The sequence below is a fragment of the Polyodon spathula genome, chromosome 13 (assembly GCF_017654505.1).
Source record: "Polyodon spathula isolate WHYD16114869_AA chromosome 13, ASM1765450v1, whole genome shotgun sequence".
Lineage (NCBI taxonomy): Eukaryota > Metazoa > Chordata > Actinopteri > Acipenseriformes > Polyodontidae > Polyodon > Polyodon spathula.
This window is the reverse complement of record NC_054546.1, coordinates 35486528-35507620: the sequence shown is the minus strand read 5'-3', so window position 1 is coordinate 35507620 and position 21093 is coordinate 35486528. Positions and strand designations below refer to the sequence as shown.

The 21093-nt window shown below is 35.5% G+C and overlaps 2 protein-coding genes across 3 annotated transcripts in view; one reads left to right on the top strand and one right to left on the bottom strand.

The window, feature by feature from the left end:
• wwox (WW domain containing oxidoreductase) overlaps positions 1-13393 on the bottom strand; it is a 363108-nt gene extending 349715 nt beyond the window's left edge. Inside the window, exons 1-4 of one of the 2 annotated variants that reach the window (XM_041268214.1) lie at positions 13126-13393; positions 11857-11921; positions 10774-10831; positions 9153-9331 (exon numbers count right to left, since the gene is read on the bottom strand). In XM_041268214.1, the coding sequence (XP_041124148.1) occupies positions 9153-9331; positions 10774-10831; positions 11857-11921; positions 13126-13232 (409 nt within the window). In that variant the 5' untranslated portion in view covers positions 13233-13393. The remainder of the gene's footprint in view (positions 1-9152; positions 9332-10773; positions 10832-11856; positions 11922-13125) is intronic. The other variant, XM_041268213.1, reaches the window with a different exon arrangement.
• Positions 13394-13927: 534 nt separating this feature from the next.
• On the top strand, positions 13928-15967 carry LOC121325962 (dynein light chain roadblock-type 2-like). Its single transcript, XM_041269058.1, has 4 exons — positions 13928-14011; positions 14719-14794; positions 15175-15342; positions 15690-15967. Exons 1-4 carry the CDS (start codon positions 14009-14011, stop codon positions 15731-15733), a joined length of 291 nt encoding a protein of 96 aa, XP_041124992.1. The 5' UTR covers positions 13928-14008; the 3' UTR covers positions 15734-15967.
• The last annotated feature ends 5126 nt before the right edge of the window (positions 15968-21093 follow it).

Here is a 21093-nt window from a genome sequence, read left to right as displayed (position 1 = left end):
TATATATCAGCTCACGTGACACTATCAGCAATGGAAGTACACTAAGTACATACAACACAGTGTACGAAAACTCTGGTACTGTAGGATCTACAATCTCTGAACTAACCTTCTCTGTTCAATAATACTCTCACGTTGCTTGATCATGGCAGATAAACGGTTAGGGTGTATATGTGACGGGTGGATACAAAATGGATCACTGTACACTTGTTTCTTTTAAATGGTACAGCCCTACAACCCACAGACAAATAAATAGCAAGGATTGATCCAGCTGGTTTTAAAGTTAATGCACTTCCTGGTATAGTCCAGTTATGGAGGGCAGGAGGAGACTGGATGAGAAAGAATAAGTGACATCCTATTCTGAGAAGCAGAGACAGATTCAGCGTGTGAAATATGCCTTGCAAAGCACACTGTGGTAACCCAGGTGTTTGGAGAACAACTTAGCACTGTTTTCTTGGTGGTGAGCATTTGAATATAACATATTCTAATATTTATTTATTCTGATGCACTGCACATGTTGCTTTAACTCTCCCTTGCACTTTGCCGATTCCTGTACCTTCCGTACCAGGACATGCTCTGATAAGAGCCTTTCACATCCTGGGCGACACAAGGCCAGAATTTGAGTCATTTTTTTGCACAAATGTCATGCAACATCTTGGAACCCATCAGAACTCACCATCCAAGCATGTGTCCACCAACCGGAAAACAATAAAACAAAAAAAATCAACTAGGAAAAAAAATTATTACATTTTAATACTTCAACCTAAACCTTCAAAGCCAAAACAAAATGACAAGGATATGTGTTAGATTCTTTTTTTATACTACTATATGACTGTTGTTGATTGGGTGTTTAAAATGATAGTATTACATGTTACAAGGCCAAACGATGAATGAGAATAGCATGGAGTGCACTGCCAGCAACTGTGTATGATTTCCTGGTATTGATTGCATGTTGAAATATCGTCCGTGAAGACAATCAATTGCTAGGTGCTGAAGATGCCTGTTATGTTTATTGATATTTATGGAGGAAAGTGGTAAGCTTTTACATGAGGAAATATTTACAATTGGTCTACAATTTGAGCATTTTTTTAATGAAAGAAAAAGATATATATATATATATATTCGTACTTGTTTTTCTACATATTATTAATTATTAATTAGTCATTTAGCAGGCACTTTTATCCAAAGTGACTTACAGAGACCAGAGTGGGAATATGACCTCTGTTTTAAGTCTCATCTGAAGGACGGAGCACAAGGAGGTTAAGTGACTTGCTCAGGGTTACACACAGTGAATCAGTGGTTGAGCCCTGATTGAGTTCCTTTCTTTAACCAAGCCTCCATACATATTTTATTAACTTTTGAGTCTGAATACAGTATTCTGAAAAAAATGGTTAGGTTTAAAAAAAATATATACTGTAGTACTCTAGACAGTATACACAGCAATGTAACACAGGGGAAATCTGTCAAGTTACGGTTCATTTCATACAGTATAGTATCAAAAACACAGTAATTTTATATATTGTATGTGATTTCACCTCTGTTGGAATATGATCATGTTGCACCCAAAGTTCCTTACTTATTTAATTGACTACGATGACCTTTCCAATTATATATAGTATAGTAAATGTGCACAGTGATTTTGCATTGATGCATTTGCCATGCCTAATATTTACAATGCTTTACCGTAGTTATTTATCATTTAACATCTTGCTCAGCTTAATCATAGAATATCACAGAAAACTAAAATAGGGATATAAAATATTTAAAAGAAGGGAATTGGGTACTGTAAACCAATTTAGCTCAAATGCATTTCAGCTAGCAGGGAGTCCGTTTTCAAAAGTCTACAACATCATTTGAAATTGTTAAATAAGTATTCTCTCTTTTTACACAGTTCATAGCAGACTGGTACAGTGAAATATTGAGTGACTTCTTGGAAATACAGACACGAAGCCACAAATCAGGCCCAGATATGTCTTTACACTTCAGAAAGTGCTTTAGTTTCTTTGAAAGGTTTTCTATTTTGTTTCTGGCCACATCCTGGTCCCTGCCTTGCCGTGTGTGAAAATGACAAGCCTGTTGTTCTTGGAACCCACTAACCGAGGAGGCGCCAAACAAAATGAAAAAAGCTGACTGATGTAAAGGCTTTGCTGTAAGATTGACCAAACATTCATATGTTAACCGTTTTCACATGATTTCATGTTTTTTATTTTCTTTTTAAGATGAACAGATTACCAGGCAGAGAGTAATGTTTCTGGTGACAAATACAAGCCTCTACAGCTCACAACACAAATAAAGCCTGAGCTTTGAAGCATACGTAACTTTGCTCTCTTTGTAGCTGTTCCACAAGAGAGACTTTCATTGCGTACAACTTTCAAAGAAAAATGGAGCCTTGGGAAAGCAGTACATATTCAAGACAAACTGCCAGGAATCATTTGTATTTAATTTATACACTATATTCTTTGCACAGGCATCAAATGCAATACTACATTACTCTGTTAATTAAAATTGTACACATTTGTGAACAGGCTGGACGGTGGTGATGTCAGGCCAGGAAGTAGACAGACAGGACTGGTGAGTGAAATGCGCTATTGCAGCATTTTATTATAAATAAAAGATTTAAACAAAACAAAACATGAAGACCCCAAAATAAAATGTCACGTTGGCCAAAACAATTTTGATTTAAAATGGAAATTGTGATTCTTTGCTGTACCTCCTGACTCTCGTTCTCTCCACACCGATCACCCAACCCTGTGTGCGTGAAGCACTTTTATGCAGCTGTACCGAGACTCGATTGATAATCAATCATTCACTTGAATCTCAGCACAGTCTACACGAGAACTAATTGTGCACACCCCATGCCTCCTTACAAATACCCACTTTAATCTGCACGTGAAGTGATTGTGCAATCCACATGTCTAAATACAAATATATATTTTACATCATCTGTAATACATAACCCACACTCCATGCACCACTACAATAATACATAGAACAGAAAACATAAAACACAAAATACGCACAGGGGTGGGATACCCCACCACAACATTATACATAATTATGGTAAAGGATGCATCTGGTTTAAAAAACAACAGATCTGAACTTCCCTGCAAACCACTCTACACTTTTTCATAGGCAGAGAATGTGCAGATAAAATAAACTCTTGAGATGTATCTGAACTGAAAATGAAACACAATTTAGGTTAAATGAAAACATGTTGCCCGTTAAGACATAAATTTATTCACTTTGTGAAATTCTGCAAGAAAACTTTCCCCACAGGAGAATACTAGACTAACTGTGCACCAGGCTTATTACCAATTACATTTTCAAACATTTTGCATTGCAAAATTACAACTACGGTAGATTATATTTCTGACTGCCATGCTAATTGTAACTGGGAAGATCTTGAAAGGACGATTTTAAATAAAAGGGCTGTTAAGAAACACAGCTATTTAAATCATGGTCATCAAAACTGCTGCAAGCTTTCGTTCTTACTGTACCTCTGCAATTTCAAATATTGTAAACTGGAACTGCTAGATCCATACTGGCCTTCTCATAATAACATAATAATTGTTTGGCACAGCCTTCAACATAATATACAAATCCACACTCACCATTGCAGGTATATTAAAACAGTAATCATTATTGAACCTTTGGGCCCCAGATGTAATTTCTTGCATGTTACAACAGGTTAGGCATGCATTGTGAATTTCATCCAAGGTTGATAAAGTTCAATAATTTGACTAACCATCCATGTGTGGTAGTCATTATAGACCCAATAAATAGATTCATCAAAAAGAACATGAAAATCTTATTCAATTTCCAGTTCTGCTCTGTATCAATTACCAAATGGGCAGCCCTTCTGTGTAGGCCCAGTTTTGTGTATAGTCCTTGGATTTGATGCAATTCATTTATCTATTATTTAAGCAGTCCAGGATACAACTCTTTGTTTGTAGCAATGGCTGACAATTCAATCACAGCATTAATAAGTTAAAATACAAGATTTCAAAAGAGTTTGAAATTAACTTAAAAGCAGTGTTAAAAAAAAAAAAAAAACGCATTCCAATTGTGTCCTAAATTTATGTAATATTTTTAGGCTAGCCCAATTTTTTTTTCTTTCTTTCACATGTGGCTTCTTCCACATATAAAAAGTCACACTATCAATTCAGTTCATGCAGTCATGATGTGGAAAGTCTCCAGATTTCAGTAGAGAGTGGATACTTTCCAGTAAAGTTCCAATTAAAAAACTGGAATTAGCCAGAGCTAGCACTTTCTTTACAAAACAGAACAATGTCAAATAACCATCTTGTTTAAAAGACATAAGAGGTTTCTTGAATAAAATATTGTATTTTGGGTTTTTAGATTGAACGCACATACAGTATTAAACAACAAACATAATATTCTCTTTAAAATAACTTCTACATAATTTTGATATGGTCTTTAAATAATGTTCTGATACAATTTGAATCGCCTGCAAACCAATTCCAGCAGTGCACTGTGATGTTTACTCTACACTCATTGGGAATCACTTTACACATTGTCTCATAGCGTAACTACAACAACAACATCCCATCTGTCCAGCAGTTCCGCTCTGTATCTTACAAAACACTTCATATTGCCCATTGTCACACAGGTAAACTAAGCGACATGCACACAAGGATTGTGGGAAACATTAAAAGTCAAGTTCAATGAATATCAGTTCTCACAATGTGAACAGAAGTGATGATCCAGTACAGCTAAACATTTACGGATGCCACTTTTGCATATCTTTATGGATAGATGTGATTGTACAGTGTTTTCTCCAGATGTTGTAGCTGGAATATCGGAGTACATAACAAAATTTCACTGGCAACGATGAGAAAAGAGGACAGGATGGTTGTGGTCTGCATTGGTGCTTTAAGGCAAACTTCAGAGGCTACCACAGTACTTTACAGCAGCAAACAGCTTTGGCTAATTCAATAGTAACCAATTAAAAAGACGTAAGAGGTAGGGAGATCATGGAAATAAATGGGAGTCATCAGGCAGGGTCAAAGGAACTATACACTGCTTGAAAACAGGTGTACCAGGGTAAACTGTCAGAGAGCCGTCGTTTATAAGAGAGGACAATGCAGAGAAGGCATCATTTATTTCAATCAAAAAACAATTAATTTTAAAAATACACAGTAAATCACCACTTTTTTGTGTTTTTTTTTTTTTTTTTTTTGTTTGTTTGTTTTTTAAATCAAATTAGGGAAGTAAGACAGTGAGAAAGCAAGACTGATGCAGGAGCAGGTTGCCCTGGGGGCCATTCTACAATAAAATAAAACATAATGTTAAATGTTAAATTTAACTTTAAAAATGTTTTTATTATTATTATTATTATTATTATTATTATTATTATTATTATTATTATTATTATTATTATTATTATTATTATTAATAATAATAACTTCCCATGCTTCATTGCAACTATAAACCTGCAAAAGAAGCTATCTAACCTTGCGCTTACCATACACAGACCTGTATTCAGTATAAAGAAAAACCCATTTGAAAAATGTCATGCATGTTATTTTAAATGTATAGGTACTGTGACAATACAGGGGTTATTTCATCAACCTACTGTATACCAGATCAGGACATTGCTTACAGTACCGGGGAAAACACCTGGACAGTATATCCCATATATCCCCATATATATTTTCTTCCCCAGATTTGCAAAAGGTTTTTCAGTTAACATAAATGCTTAAACAGACTTTCCATGTATAAATAGTTTATTGTGATTAATTGTTAAAAAGTTTGTATTTTGAAGGAACAGACAACCAGCAACAATATATCACTTAATATCTCACTAATCTTTACTGCTAAGTTATTTAAGTATATGTATCAACACAAAGTATAAATATGAGGGCTTTAATCCAAGTTTTTGCAAATATTTTTATGTAGCTTTCTGGAACACTGAAAGAGTTACACTGCCCTCTGGAGGATAGAGTCCATATTAATTCAACATTGATACATAAAGCATTTTATTTTGATACATTTATTATATGTGTAAACTAAAACACAATTAAATCAAGCGAGGAGTCATCACTATATTATGCATTGCAAATGTTTTTTAGTTGTTTATTTTTTTTGTTTGTTTGTTTGTTTGTTTTTAATATTGTAAAACTTCTAACATTACAACTGTTTTGTTTTCATGTTCATTAACCTAATGTATATCAGAAAAAAAGTAAGGTATGACTATTTATTTATTTATTTAATTTATTAATTTACATTATCCGAATCCTACAAAGTTCTGCTAAAGGATACAAACAAATTCAGCATGACCTTATTGTTTTTTAAATAACACCCAATCAATGTCCAGCTTACCGCACCATTAAAGAATGGGCATGTTTTGTGGAAACAACAACAGAAGTCAACCTGAAGTTTGCTCATACTGTGTTCTTAAGGTTTTTCCATCTTTGTTTACTGCAGTTATAAAGGTGAATAGGCTAGATAAGTGTCCACATATTTCTTGAAAACCAACAGAAAACGCCATGATTAGTGTTTTCAGCATATAATGTGAAAGTAAAAATAAACCAACTGAGAACAGCTACTGACTTGCAAAGTACAATTCAGCAAACTGCATATACTGTATTGTGCACAAATTGGCAATCTGTTCCATTCTAGAATGCCACAGACCCATTCCACATTAGTTCAGGAATCTCTAGCCTATTCTTATTGTGCAAGAGGCTTGAACCAAATAAAGGGTTTGCGTCAACCCCTTTATTTGGTTCTGGGAAGCTACTGCTTTTTTTTCAAAAGAAAAAACATGATCTCTCATAAGGTTAACATTTACAACTATAAAAAACTTTAACGGTTCCTTTGCAAAATCCCGTACTGTATTTATAAGGACACCATGTTACAGAAGTGCAAAGCCCAATCATTTTTCTCCAATTTCAAAAACTAAATTTAATCCAGCTCTTGTTAACAGTTTTAGTTTCTAGTTTTTACTTTTTTTTTTTTATCTGAATGTAACAAGTCTATTAGAATATGTGATGGAAATGGGATTCATATGCATTTCTCTGTATTGCTATTTGAAAACAATATTAATAATCTGCTTCCAAATTGGTGTTCTCCTTCTGCTAAATCAACCAGCCTGTACAAACCAAAGAAAATCAATTTCAATATAAAACTGAGTGTGAAATGGAAACAGCACAGATCTCAGTTCACCTCGCGTCTCAGGTGTTCTCCTAATTTCCAGAGGGGGTTCTATAAAGGGGTTAGAGCTGGAATCAAGCACACATCTGGTCATTTGTTTTTTTTACAGTATATGGGCATGTAAGAAATCATTTTAGCACTTTAAACCAAGCAAGCTGATCAAATCAGCCATTTCCTGTCTGAATTTGGCCGACCCAAATTCATTTTGCCAATTCAAATAAACCCAATGGAGATTTGACAACACCTGTAATTGTAGAATGCTGCTAGGGAATTCTTTTGAATCAGATGAAACAACAGCACTAGCCCACTGCTGGACTTAAAGAAATTTGAGAAAATAATAATTTTAAAAATATCAAAATATTGTGAAAAAGAAATAAACAGCCATGATATTTTATTACTCAGTATGTATATTTCTACAATGGCTTAGATACATATTTATTTAGCTATTGCTTTCTTCATGCATTTTCTTTTATTATTTTATCTAACACATTTTACAATATATACACACAATAGTTAATCTAAATCAGCTTTGAAAATCTGAGCAACACATTTCAGCAGAAATGTGCTTGCTTCATACCAGTTCTACTCAAACAAAGCTTATTACTAAGTATCAAAGTCAAAATCAGTAACAGCATTACAGAAGAAATCGTGGATTTGAAATATGTTTTAATTATGAAGCATTTTATTCATTTTTTTCTTCAAAGGGGATCAGCCTTTCTCTTGACTACCCTGCAATACTGTATATTATGAATTAAACTAATGCCCAATACTTCACACTGTTTGCAATGAGCTGAATCACTTTCCTCACAATGGCTCATACCCATTTATACTATAAGTAATTCACTCAGCACACAGGAAAATTATTCATTCTTTATAGTAAGAGACGCCTCATTCTGTATCGCTAATCAGTGTATGCTGAGATCATGTACCACATTAAAAAAAAAAATGTATATCCAATTTTAAGTTTATAATGGAATGGTTGTATTGTATGTTCTGGATCAATTAAAAAAAAGAGCAACATATTATAGAAATGATTTTAGTGAACACAAAACTTAAACATATATTTGTAATACAACAGTGCCCCTTGCTGGATAGAAACCATAACTGTTGTTAAAATGTGTCCCTCTGGTGTTCAAAAAAGTCAGGTTAATACAGAAAAATACAGGCTCTTTTACACACAATCAGAAGATCAAAACATACTATTATCCCACTCTAGGGATATACTGTGGTGGAAGTACATATGTCCAACTTTTACCTTGAACGGTGCTTATCACAAAGCATTTACTGCAGTGCTAAGTTAAAAATTATTATTTTTGAATTGAAATCAGGAGATTTGTTTACACCTTTCATGCACATTAGTTATTTCTTGACGGTTCTGAAACTATTTATTTTACATGTTACAAAAAACAGTGGTAAATGTTTTGTGAATACTGTTTTTGGTTAGGACATTGCTAAGCACAAATTACTGAAAATATCAAACTGGGGATGCACGTTCATCTGTCTTTATGTACCTGTACATCACACTTTTTATTAAATCTACTAAAACTCCTTATCCATTTAAAACCTGGTTGTGACATTCTTTATTTGTTGAGAGCTGAGAGTGTCATTTTCATGAAACGTATGCATGGTATGGGTGGTGGTGGTGGGGGGGGGGGGGGGGGGGGGGGGGGGGGGGGAATCCTACAATATGTACAGAAACCCTATATAGCATTTAATATTACTTCTATTGTACTGTGCCCTAATCACAGTAATATCTTTTTCAACAGAATCATGACTGTTTTTATATTTTTATTCATAAATCTGCTGAGGAATAAAACTGAGCACAGAAGACTATCAGCAGAGTTTTTGATCAGATGTTGAGATTGCCTTCTGACTGGCAGGGCATCCTGCGTTTGCACCCACATCAATGCTACATCTGGCAACAACACCTGATAATCAGGAACTAGTGATTCAAATGCTAGAACCTTGTATTTGCAACTTACCAATTCCGGAGTTGGCTCCAGTGACAATGATGACTTTTCCAGTGAGGTCCCGGCCCTGCAGGATCTCCATGGCAGAGCTGTTCCCATCATACCGCTGTCTGCTGCTGGGCTTCTCCGGAGAGTCCTCCACAGTGAAGGCCAGTCTCGGGTCCAGGTAGGTGGTTCTCTTGTTTATGTGACTGTCATAATGAAGAAGGCAAAGAATGGGATGAGTACATTTAATAATTGAGTAAAACTGTTCGCAAAAAAACAGGGGTTCTATGCCTTCATATCCTTTCTGATAACCTTTTTGCTTATGGTTTTGAAATTCCCTTTCAGCTCCCCATACCTACTTTCTGGATAACCTGACAAAGAAGAGGCAGATACCGGTCCTTGTTTGCTTGTTCAATATGGCTATGAGAGTAAGGGAAATCTATGCATCGATAAAGGCCGTACTACTGTCTGCAGAGCGTGAAGTCACTTAAAAATATGGGGTGCAAGAACTTTTCATTGGCAAATGTTGCAATTTAAAGTTACAGGATTAAAACAATATCAAAACTACATTAGGTAGCCCAAGATTAATGCCAAAAACTGAGTATTCGGGTGAGAAAGGCACTAGTCAGGGAGGCCACCAAGAGGCCTATGGCAAATCTAAAGGAGTTACAGTCTTCCACGGCTGAGCTGGAAGACACTGTGCATACGGCAACAATAGACCGAGTGCTTCATAAAACTGGCCTTTATGGGAGAATGGCAAAAAGAAAGCCATTGTTGAAAAAAAACTCACATCAAATCTCATCTAGAGCTTGCCAGAAGGCATGTGGGAGACTCTCAGACCAAGTGGAAGAAGATTCTATGTTCTGATGAGACCAAAATAGAGCTTTTTGGCCTCAACGCTAAGAGCTATATTTGGCGCAAGCCTAACACCGCATATCATCCTGAGAACACCATCCTTACCATGAAGCATGGTGGTGGCAACATCATGCTATGGGGATGCTTCTCTGCATCAGGGCCTGGAAAGCTCATGAAGATAGAAGGCAAAATGGATGCAGCAAAGTACAGAGAAATCCTAGAGGAAAACCTGCTGAAGTCTGCAAGAGACCTGGGACTTGGGAGAAGATTCATCTTCCAGCAGGACAATGACCCCAAACATATAGCCAAAGCCACACGAGTGGATTAAAAACAAAAAGGTCAGTGTCCTGGAGTGGCCCAGTCAAACCTCAATCCAATTGAGAATATGTGGAAAGAGGTCCCCATCCAACTTGATGGAGCTTGAGCAATTTTGCAAAGAAGAATGGGCAAAAATTGTAGTGTCCAGATGTGCAAAGCTGGTAGAGACTTATCCAAATAGACTCATGGCTGTAATTGCTGCCAAAGGTGCCTCCACCAAATATTGGCTCAAGGGGGTGAATACTTATGCAATCAATTGTTTTCTGATTTGTATTTGTAATTAATTTAGAACAATTTGTAGATTTTATTTTTCACTTTGACATTATGGACTTTTTGTGTTGATCAGTGGCAAAAACTCCTAATTAAATTCATTTTGATTCCATGTTTTATCACAATAAAATGTGGAAAAGTCAAACGGGGGTGAATATTTTTGATAGCCACTGTATATTTAAGACCAGGTTAAACTGTTACTTACTCAACAAAGAACACTTGGCCGTTGTCATCAGTTTCCTGTTCCCATCCATATGGTAAATCTAGAAAGTAAAAATAGCTATTAAGAAAAATAGTGTTTCATTTACTTACTATCTTATCAATAAGGCAATTGTTTTCAGGGTAGGCCTATGCATGACCAATTATCAGCATGTGTCAGGGTTCAGCAGGGTTCATTTTTAAAATCCTGCATGACAAAGCTGGGGGCAGAGGGAACTTGTTTTGATTGTTGCACCCGAACTCTACTGTTAAGTTATATATACATATAAAATCTACAGGAATAGCTGTTGCCCCCTATGGACACCTGATGCACCAGAATGTAAATTCCTACATTGTTTATTAATATGTATCATCTGTCAAAACAAAAATTAAAAATAGTTTTTTGTTTGTTTCATAGTTTAAAAGCACAGAACCTCCACAGTATCTGAGTTCTAGAATGATAACAGCAGCTGACATTTAGAACAATCCACCTTGAAATTGGAGCCAAGGTTTTAAACTCCTGTGCGTTAGGATAGAACCATCAGAAAAACAAAAATGTTGGCCGTTCAATTTATCAGATGTCAATGACAGTGTAACACATTTTAATAAAACAGCAAAAACATGAGTATGCAAAAGCATCGCTTATCGGAAACTTGTGTTAGTCTTTGTACTCGCATAGATTCTTCAGATAGCTTGTTAATCATCGAAATATAGTTAAAATGATCAGATGCCAGGAATACACTACAAGCAAGTTTCTCTGAACTGATCACTTATCATGTGAATGCTGGTAGGTCACTAGTTACATACATTCTGGAAGCTGTACTGCAGACCTTTTAGGGCAGATTGAGCCCCAAATGTCTGGAATCTGGTCATTTAAAGAGACAGACACAGATAGATCTGAGTAACGACTGAATCAAGTCTTTGACTTCATAGGGATCAGTGAATCTTTCAGATGCTTGTCAAGTGCAAAACTGCAGTATACTGGTTTGTAATACAGTACTATAAATCCACTTATTACTACCCAAGCCTGAAGCTGTTATCAGTGGAGTCTATATTATACTGCGGGTCCTCTTCTCTCTCAAATACAAACCTCCTGCCATCCGTCTCCTTTTTCCAGTTTTAGGATGCTCCCATTGGGTCTTCAGCTCCTCATGGCTGTGAATGCAGTAAGAAAAATCCTGTTACAAATTGCACATAAATAAGTACAGTATAGCAGTATAGAAAGTGCTGTCTTTTGCTACATGTTTTTTAAAATATCAAACTGTTGTACAAACCAATTACCCTCTATTAACTGCATCACAACCTACAGGTATGAAGCTTTAGTCTATACGATGGAAAACTAGAGGGGCCATCAAAATTCTGGGTATGTTTTTATTTTTAAAAATGAGACTGTAGCTTTCAGCCACAGTAAACAAGCAAAATGTACTCAAATATATGGATACAGGTTAACCCTTAGAACAAATGTGTAAAATGGAACATAGTTCTGAGTTCATACAGGGACAACACAATTTTTTGTTGAAATTAACAAACCACAACACAACAGTGTGTATTTTAACACAAGTCTGTGTGGTTAAATACAGTATTGTGTAAGCAAAGCACATTATTGTGCTGTGGTTTGTTAATTTGAACACAAAATTGTGTAGTCCCTGTATGAACTCAGAACTGTGTTACATGTAACATGTTCTAATGTTCCATTTTGACGAGACAGTTAATCTACAGAGAAATGTTACACCAGTGCACACCCAGAGGGATGTATTGTATGTAAAAACTAATTTGAATGTATGCAACAAATTCAATAAATAATAAATAAGAGATGATATAATAGAAAGGGTAAGTCTGATATAGTTTATATGTGTTTACTTAAAAAACTAATGCACAGTAAGTCACTACTGTTTTGTAGAGGGTGAATCTTTGTTTAACCTTTGATGTACAACGCTCTGTAAATGCAATTTTGTTTGCTGAAACCAGTTAAAATATTAAAAGGGATATATAGTATTGTTTTGCCAAAAGCTATTCATTTGCAAACCATGTGTAATAAACAACAAAATAACACAATATAAGCGCAGAGTAGTCGCTGTAAAGTTTTACTAACAAGTGGAATGTTATTGTTATGCTAGACACTCACTGTATGCAAAACACGTTTACATTCAGAAAGTTGCATTTGGACATCGGTATCTTTAAATATACTACTCCTGGCAGCAATATCAGTGTGCATGTTTGGTTTGTTATCGACTATCTAGTCTGTAGTTAATTTGCAATGAGTCGCTTTGCAGAATAATTTCCTTCATGGCAGACTGGTTTGTCCAGTGCAAATCCTTAATGATAATTTCAGAAAAGCACTTTTTAATGCCTCCCTTACTTTGCATAGTAAACCCATCCATCCTTTGTGGTTCTTTCTTCCCAGCCAGATGGCAACTCGTCCTCACTGTCAGTATCATCCAAACCTGCGTATTTTAATGCTGCCATGACGCCTTGCTGTGGGTTTTATGTAACCTTGCGATCAAACTGAAACGTCAAAGCAATTCAATGAAAACAGATGTGTGCACGAAACGCTCTGTACTATCACAGACTCAAACTGCATTCGCGCACTGCTTGCTAGTAAAGCAGCACTTCCGGGATTGATACCCGACGTGCAACGCAGAAAAACGCAGGCTGGGAAGTGTAGTGCTTGAAATTTCAATTTGCCAGGCATGTATTGGCATTCATATATAGAAGAAGAATTAAAGGAATAGTTGTTGACAGTAAATTATTATTATTTTAACTAGTCTTAGTGGTAGTCGTAGTGGAATACTATTGTGTGTTACTGTATGTCAGCTTCATTGTTAATCACAACCTATATGTAAATAAAAAAGTAACTTTCTGGCGGTCCCTGTGTCTCCTGTAGCAATACTGTGGCATGCTATTATTTATACGGCGGTTGTTATTTTGTATGTATTTATTTATTTATATGTATGTATGTATGTTTGTATCTTAATTTACGTTTGCTTCAGTGTTTTGTAGTTCTAGATAAGCATACAAGTAAAACAAGACCACCTCTGTCCAACGTGGGAAACTAAAACCAAAGAACGTGTTCAGTAAAACTTGCGTTGTGTCCCGCCCCGTTGAATGGTCACTGTTTTTCTGGAGTTTTAATTGGCTAAACAAAATGATTTCCGTTTCCTCTTAGCAACAGCCTAACAGAGAAGAGAGTTGTGAGTTGACAGTTGGTAAAGAGGAGCTTGCTTTACTAAAGAAAGACAACCATGGTAATTCGTATTTTGTTATTATTATTCAGGGGGAAATAAATACGTTACAATGATATACATTTTAAAATATATTATCCAGGTACAGTATAATACGCACTGTTTGTTGTTCTTTTTGAGCTGTGGGTCGTGCTGATGGATTTTAGCTTTCTACCGTGAGTATTTACAAATGAAAAAGATAGTGTGTGGAGTTAAGAAATATACTGTGGATCAGTACCTGTGTATATGACATGAAAAATGTAGTTCATTTCTCATGTTTTGAGGTGAGCGTTACGCCACACTGTGCTGGTCAAACGGGATCTTGTTTTCCTTCACATTCCATTCTCACGCACTCGTCACATACAGACGGGACAGGCTTTAGTTAATACATTTATTGTATTGTGGTATTTTACAGTTTTTACTTTGATAAGTGACACTGGTAAATGCAATTTAAAAAATCATTAATAATAGCCATGATAAATGATATTTAAGGTATTTCAGTAATAATTATAATTATAACAGTACAGCTTTGTTTATGTACATATTATTATTATTATTATTATTACATGTGCATATGTTTCAAAACGTAGACAACATACGAATTGACCTTGTACACATATGACTCGTGTTCCCGAGTTAAGGACAAGTGAACAATGTTAATGATAAAGCAGCAAATGTTGTTGATCTGGTATCTTGTAACAACATGCGTTAACAAACAATCTTCTTTCCAGTCAGAAGTTGAAGAAACATTGAAAAGGATCCAGTCACACAAAGGAGTGATTGGAACAATTGTAGTCAATACAGAAGGTATGCCATGCATTGATACATGAGTGATATTAGCCATACATTGTTAGTGGAGAACACAAATTAATAAGACAGTCTTGTTGTAAATTAATATAAAAGCTTAAGCACAACACATTTGGAATGATGTTTTCTTTTTTTGCCACAGACATCCTAATGTAATGCTTTTGCTAGTGCAGTGTCCTTTTATTTTATGGGGAGTTTACTTATTATTTCAACTTTCAACAAATACACCATCACATGTTTAGGGGTCCGTAGTCTGTCAGTGAATAACAGGGGGATAATCCTGAACAATTTGACTAAAATCTTCCCTGAAAGTGATAACTGTAGAAAGTTTTACCTTTGTCTTACTTTGTTCAAGTATTTGAATGCCTTTTATTTCTCAGGAATCCCAATAAGAACAACACTTGATAACTCGACAACAGTGCAGTATGCAGGGCTGCTCCATCAGCTCACAATGAAAGCTAGAAGCACAGTAAGAGACATTGACCCACAGAATGATCTGACCTTTCTCCGGATCAGATCAAAAAAACATGAGATCATGGTAGCACCAGGTAAATTTGCTTTGCTCTTATTGTTGTGGTTATTTTATTTATTTAATCCAGACATTTAATCAAAGTCTAGTCAGTCATGTATGACTGTCTTATTACACAACTGAGGTTAAGCTGTTACAATTTCTGCTGAATAGTTGAATTCAGCCCACTGTGAATGGTGCCACTGTTTAGATACATATGGGCTACCATCAGCAGTGCAAATACTGACAGATATTCTTGGAAGTCTGTACATTAGTTTTTTGTCTGACTTATTTTGAATATTGAATGTTTTTGTAATTTCAGCATTAAAAACCGTTCAGCATGGTGCAGGGAAAAAAAATGCTATGTTTCCTTTTTTTTTTTTTCAGACAAAGAATACTTGTTGATTGTCATTCAGAACCCAAGTGAATAGCTTCTTACATTGGAGCTGATTTGTTTCAAGGAACAACTCACCACTGAAACTCCTGTGGCATTCTGTAACCTTATATTTCACAGTCTGCACTGAACAGTGTAATTATCAATAAGTTGTATTTGTTACCTGGTGTACTCAATGAGACAAATCTGTCAAGTAGTTTTTTTCTTTTACTTGCATATTCATTCACATGTAAAAAAAAATAAATAAATGAATAAAAATCCTCAATGCCAAGAAGGGCTAGAAAAAAAACAAAAAAATTAAAAGGAGAAACCTGAGTATTTATTTATTTTATTTTTTTAACGTAACTAAACATGTTTCTCCTTATTAGTAGGGATGTTGTGCTGAATATGAATAAAATATCATAATCTGTAACAAGTTTCATTGTCTATTATTATTATTATTATTATTATTATTATTATTATTATTATCTGCACCTCTTTAATGGCACCACAATGTTGTAACCAAATGTGGAGATACTTTAAAACAGTAGATTCCAATGAATTTCAAATTCAAAAGCTCTGTCTCAAATCTGCAATGATATACTTTAACAGAGATCAGACCCCCAGTTTTCATCTCCAATCCACTTTACAAATTGCCATCCTGTGCTTGCAGGTCTCTCCATCAATGAAAAAAAAAAAAAGCTGGTCTCCGCCGCTTAAGATAGAAGCAGTAACTTGGCATTAGTCACAGCACAGTGTCGTAGCTCGCGGGAGGAAATGCAATCTTCCTTGTAATAGTAGCACTGTATGAAAATATGATCTGTTTAACCACTGTAAGCTTGGAGTTTTCCAATTATTTTCATAGAGTTCATCATCTACAGTTCTTGACCTTTGTATCAGGTACAGGTTCTGTAGCATGCATGCAGTATAGTATAGCCTACAAGCTTTTGCAGTTTTAACTGCAGCTTGAACAAAAATCTACATAAGGACCTTGAGAAGAAATTCTTTCAGTTAATTCTTTCATGTTGTGTTTGTGTTTTCTGGTAAGCTAAGTGTCTGACATGAGTAAGACTCATCCACATTATAATTTATTGTATTCATATACTAAAATCCAATGTTTTTCAACGTAAACTTACCTCTGTTTTTATTATTTATGGCAGTATAGTAGTTTTTCATTGTAAATATGCTGTATTTTATGCTAGAAATTTTAAACAGCAATGCAATATGAATAATGTAAAACAATTTGTAAAAAGCAGATTTTAAGCTTCATAACGCTAATTTATAAATCTATATGCATTTATTAAAATTCTGATTTTAATTTATCCCAACCTCTGAATACCACAATTTAGTAAATCCACCCATCAGTCACATGCCATTGATTTACCAGTGTTTTGCAAAATTCACTTCTGGCAGAATGTATAAGCTATCAAAATACATACACAAAAAGTAAAATGTTTTTGTGATGTGTCCAGTTTAAAGCTTAAATGCATTTTCAAGTGTCAAACTGCAAGGGATGGTTTACAAGTGTATTATTAATAATGAAAATAAATCTATATCCGCCAACTATTGATATGGAATTTCGGTAATCAGAATTGGCCCCACAAATCATAATCAGTGGTTCCCTTCTTATTAGTGAATGTTAAAATCCAATATGAATGAATTCAGCAGTAAAATAAATGAATAATTATGCAATAATGTCAGCCAGAACTAGTACAGCATTTAATGCCACCCAGTCGCTCTTAGAAAATTATGTACATATATTATGTACAATTAGTAAGAAAGCAGTTTTAGTTGTGTAAAACTGGAAAAAAGTGTTGTGTCCCTTGGCACCACATACCAGCATGGGTGGGTGTATACTGTTTTGGGTCACTGCAAGATTCTTTTAACAATAAAGCCATATACAGGTTGGACAAAAAAGATAAAGATGGACATTTCTAGTAAATTGTTATTGGCGCACATGCCATGGATTAACTCGATACAGTGTTTTTTTTTTTGTTTTTTTTTAAATAACGTGTAGTTACATAATAATTAAAGAGTAGCCCAGTTACACAGAAGTTTATATATGTTTTTTATTGTGTAATGCTGTAAATAGCATCATTAATCCCATAAAAATATTCTGATGGTGATCAGCCAGCACTTTCTACTATACCACCAGAGAGAGCTTTACTACTGAAAATTATGACTGGGGAGCTTTAGAATATACACAGTGGTTTGCAGAAGTATTCAGCCCCCTGCAAAGTTTTCACATTTTGTTGGCACCTGAGCGTACAAATAATGTGTGCATAGTTTTTCAAATAACTTTTTTTTATTTAAAGCTGTAGTGGTTTAACTGAACATTGTTATATGAGGAGGTTAAATGTCAGTAAAACGTGCAAAGAAAATGTACAAAAATGTGAAATTTACTGGTTGCAAAAGTATTCCGCCCCTTAATTCAATACTTGGTAGAAGCACTTTTTGCAGCAATTACTGCTATGAGTCTTTTTGAATAGGTCTCTACAAGCTTTGCACAGAAGAATGGTAAGATTTTTGTCCATTCTTCACAGGACAATTACTCCAATTCTGATAAGTTTGTTGGGGATTGTCGATGGACTGCAATCTTCAAGTCTCGCCATAAATTTTCGATTGGATTCAAGTCGGGACTTTGACTGGGCCACTCAAGAACATTAATTCTCTTTTTCAACAACTCCAGTGTGGCTTTGGCTCTGCTTCGGATCATTGTCCTGCTAAAATTTGAATTTCTTCCCCAGTTTCGAGTCTTGGCTGACTCAAACAGGTTTTCCTCAATGATTCACCTGTACTTTACACCATCCATTCTCCTGTCTATCCTGACAAGCTTCCCAGTCCCTGCTGAAGAGAAGCACCCCCATAACATGATGCTGCCTCCACCATGCTTGACAGTTTGGATGGTGTTGACTGGGTGATGTGCAGTGTTGGACCTGTGCCAGAAGTAACGCTTGGAATTTGGGCCAAAAAGTTCAATTTCTGTCTTGTTTAACCATAAAACCTTTTTCCACATGTCTGCAGTATCATCTACATGCTTTTTCATAAACTCCATATGTGCTTTAAGATGAGGCTTTTTGAGTAATGGCTTCTTTATTGCCACCCGTCCATACAGGCCAGCTTTTTGTACGGACCGGGTTATTGTTGGTGTGTGAACGCTGACTCTTATCTCAGACACAGAACTTTGCAGATCTCTGAAGGTCATTGTTGGCTTCAGAGTGACATCCTGAACCAGTTTCCTGCTTGCCTGGCTGCTCAGTTTGGGAGGGTGACCTAATCTGGGTAGTGTCTCAGTGGTATGATCCATCTTCTTAATGATGGACTTCACTGTGCTGAGAGGGATAAGCAGCGCCTTTCAAATGTTCTTGTAGCCTTCTTCTGCTCTGTGCATTTCTACCACTTTATCCCTGACTTGTTTCGAAAGCTCCTTGGTCTTCATGGTTGCTTTGTTGTATCACTATATGAGTTGCAGCTTGAAAGTCTTTATATACCTGAGGGAAATTATCTATAAGTTAAACCACTTTGCGTACACACAGGCTGAAACCATTTCACTAATTTTGTGACCTTTCAAACAAATCATTTGCACCTGAGCTGATTTAGGGCTTCAGTAGCAAAGAGGTTGAATACTTCTGCAACTAAGATGAATCTGTTTTTCTCTGTAAATCTTACTTATTTATATTATATATGCATTTTTTTACTTTATCAAAGGGGAGTAGTTTGTGTAGATTCCACATGTAAAGTCTAATTTGAAAGCGTCGTGGGGTATGCTCAGGTGCCAACAAAATATCAAAACTTTGCAGGGGGGTGAAAACCATTATGTGTGTGTGTGTGTGTGTGTGTGTGTGTGTGTGTGTGTGTGTGTGTGTATTATTTAAACCCTGTTCTAAATTGTTTAATTCAATGAATTAAACCTTCATCCAAACCTTGACATTGTTAATGATCTAAGGAAGGTTTGAAAAAGGGAAAAAGGGTGTTCAAAAGCAAACTGTAGGATAGTACGCTTTTTAGAAGATTGTTAAATGATACATACGGATAGACCAAAGACCTTAACAGGGGTTAGGATAACATAGCTCCCTACGCATCATTCAGATAGAAGCAGGGATATGATTAATGCTACTGTAGCGTGTCAATTGCTTGTCACAATACACAGTACTGTATGTTGCACACGTCTGCAGCTTTTACCTACCTAGTTTTACCTAATAGTTCTTATTTTGTCAATTTTGAATTCATGCTGTTGGTGAAGAGTATTTATTTTCTTAAAATAATTTCCTTAAAAAGCATATATTTGTATTATTTAAAACAATCTGGTGCTCCTGCCATAGTCCTTTATGTATTATAGTATGTTTTTTTCATACATTGTTGTAATGCATACTTAGGGCCCTACCTAAATCGCTGTAAAAATAAGAAATTGCAGAAAAGTAGTTATAGCTCTTTAATTATAGCACTGCTAGACATTGCAGTAGAAGCCTAATATTGCAGAATCTGCAATATTGCAAATTAAGTAGGGGCCTATGTACACTATAATTTCATCTAAAAATAAATGCATTTAGGTATGTAAGCACATATCAATACCACATTAGAAATAAAATATTGTTTTAAAGCACTCTTCATTACAGTGAAGACAACCGTTAGTATTCCCATGGCTATAGTGTTGAGCTGGAACTGAATGGCTGTTGCATTGGCTATATGCAGCTGATTAGAAATTGCTCAGAGTCACAGTCAGCCACGTGAAACACTGCCTCCTTTTGTATTTGTATGCAAATGCTGATATCATGAAGTCGCATTTAAACAAACCTAAACTTACATAAAAACAGAGTGCTGTGTTTTAAAATCCCTTTGTTAACTTGTAGTAGTGCTAGCAATACTATCAATGCCCCCCGTTCCTTTTGTTGAAGTTCTTTTGGTTCTTTGCTAGTATTTTATACTTTAAATTGCAAAGAGCAGATATTTCAAAGGTAACACTTCTGATGAAATGTTACTGTTGCTTCTAGGTTCTCAATCACTTCACTCGCTGGTTCAAACTCACTCCAATGGACTGCAATCAAATCACTTGACCTACAGAAAAGGTACCTGGATGCAATAGTTTATGTAATGAGTTGTAATAAAAAAATAAGCCTAGAGAAATCGAGATAACCCTAACAATTTTCAGCATTATAAAGCCTAAAGGTAATCATATAATGAAGGTAGTTGACATCGTAGGTAGTTGCACTCCTCTTTAATACTAATCAAAACAAAGGTAGGGCTGGGTCATTTCCCTCGGGTTTATTTTTATTTTTTAACTAGCATTTTAGTATGTCAAGGAGAAGACATTCTCTCAAGAGGACATACTATACTCAAACCAGTGGCTTTAATTGCAACAAATGTAACTACGCTTCCTGCATTAGGAAGCACCCATGCCAATTTTCCGACCTGAGAATG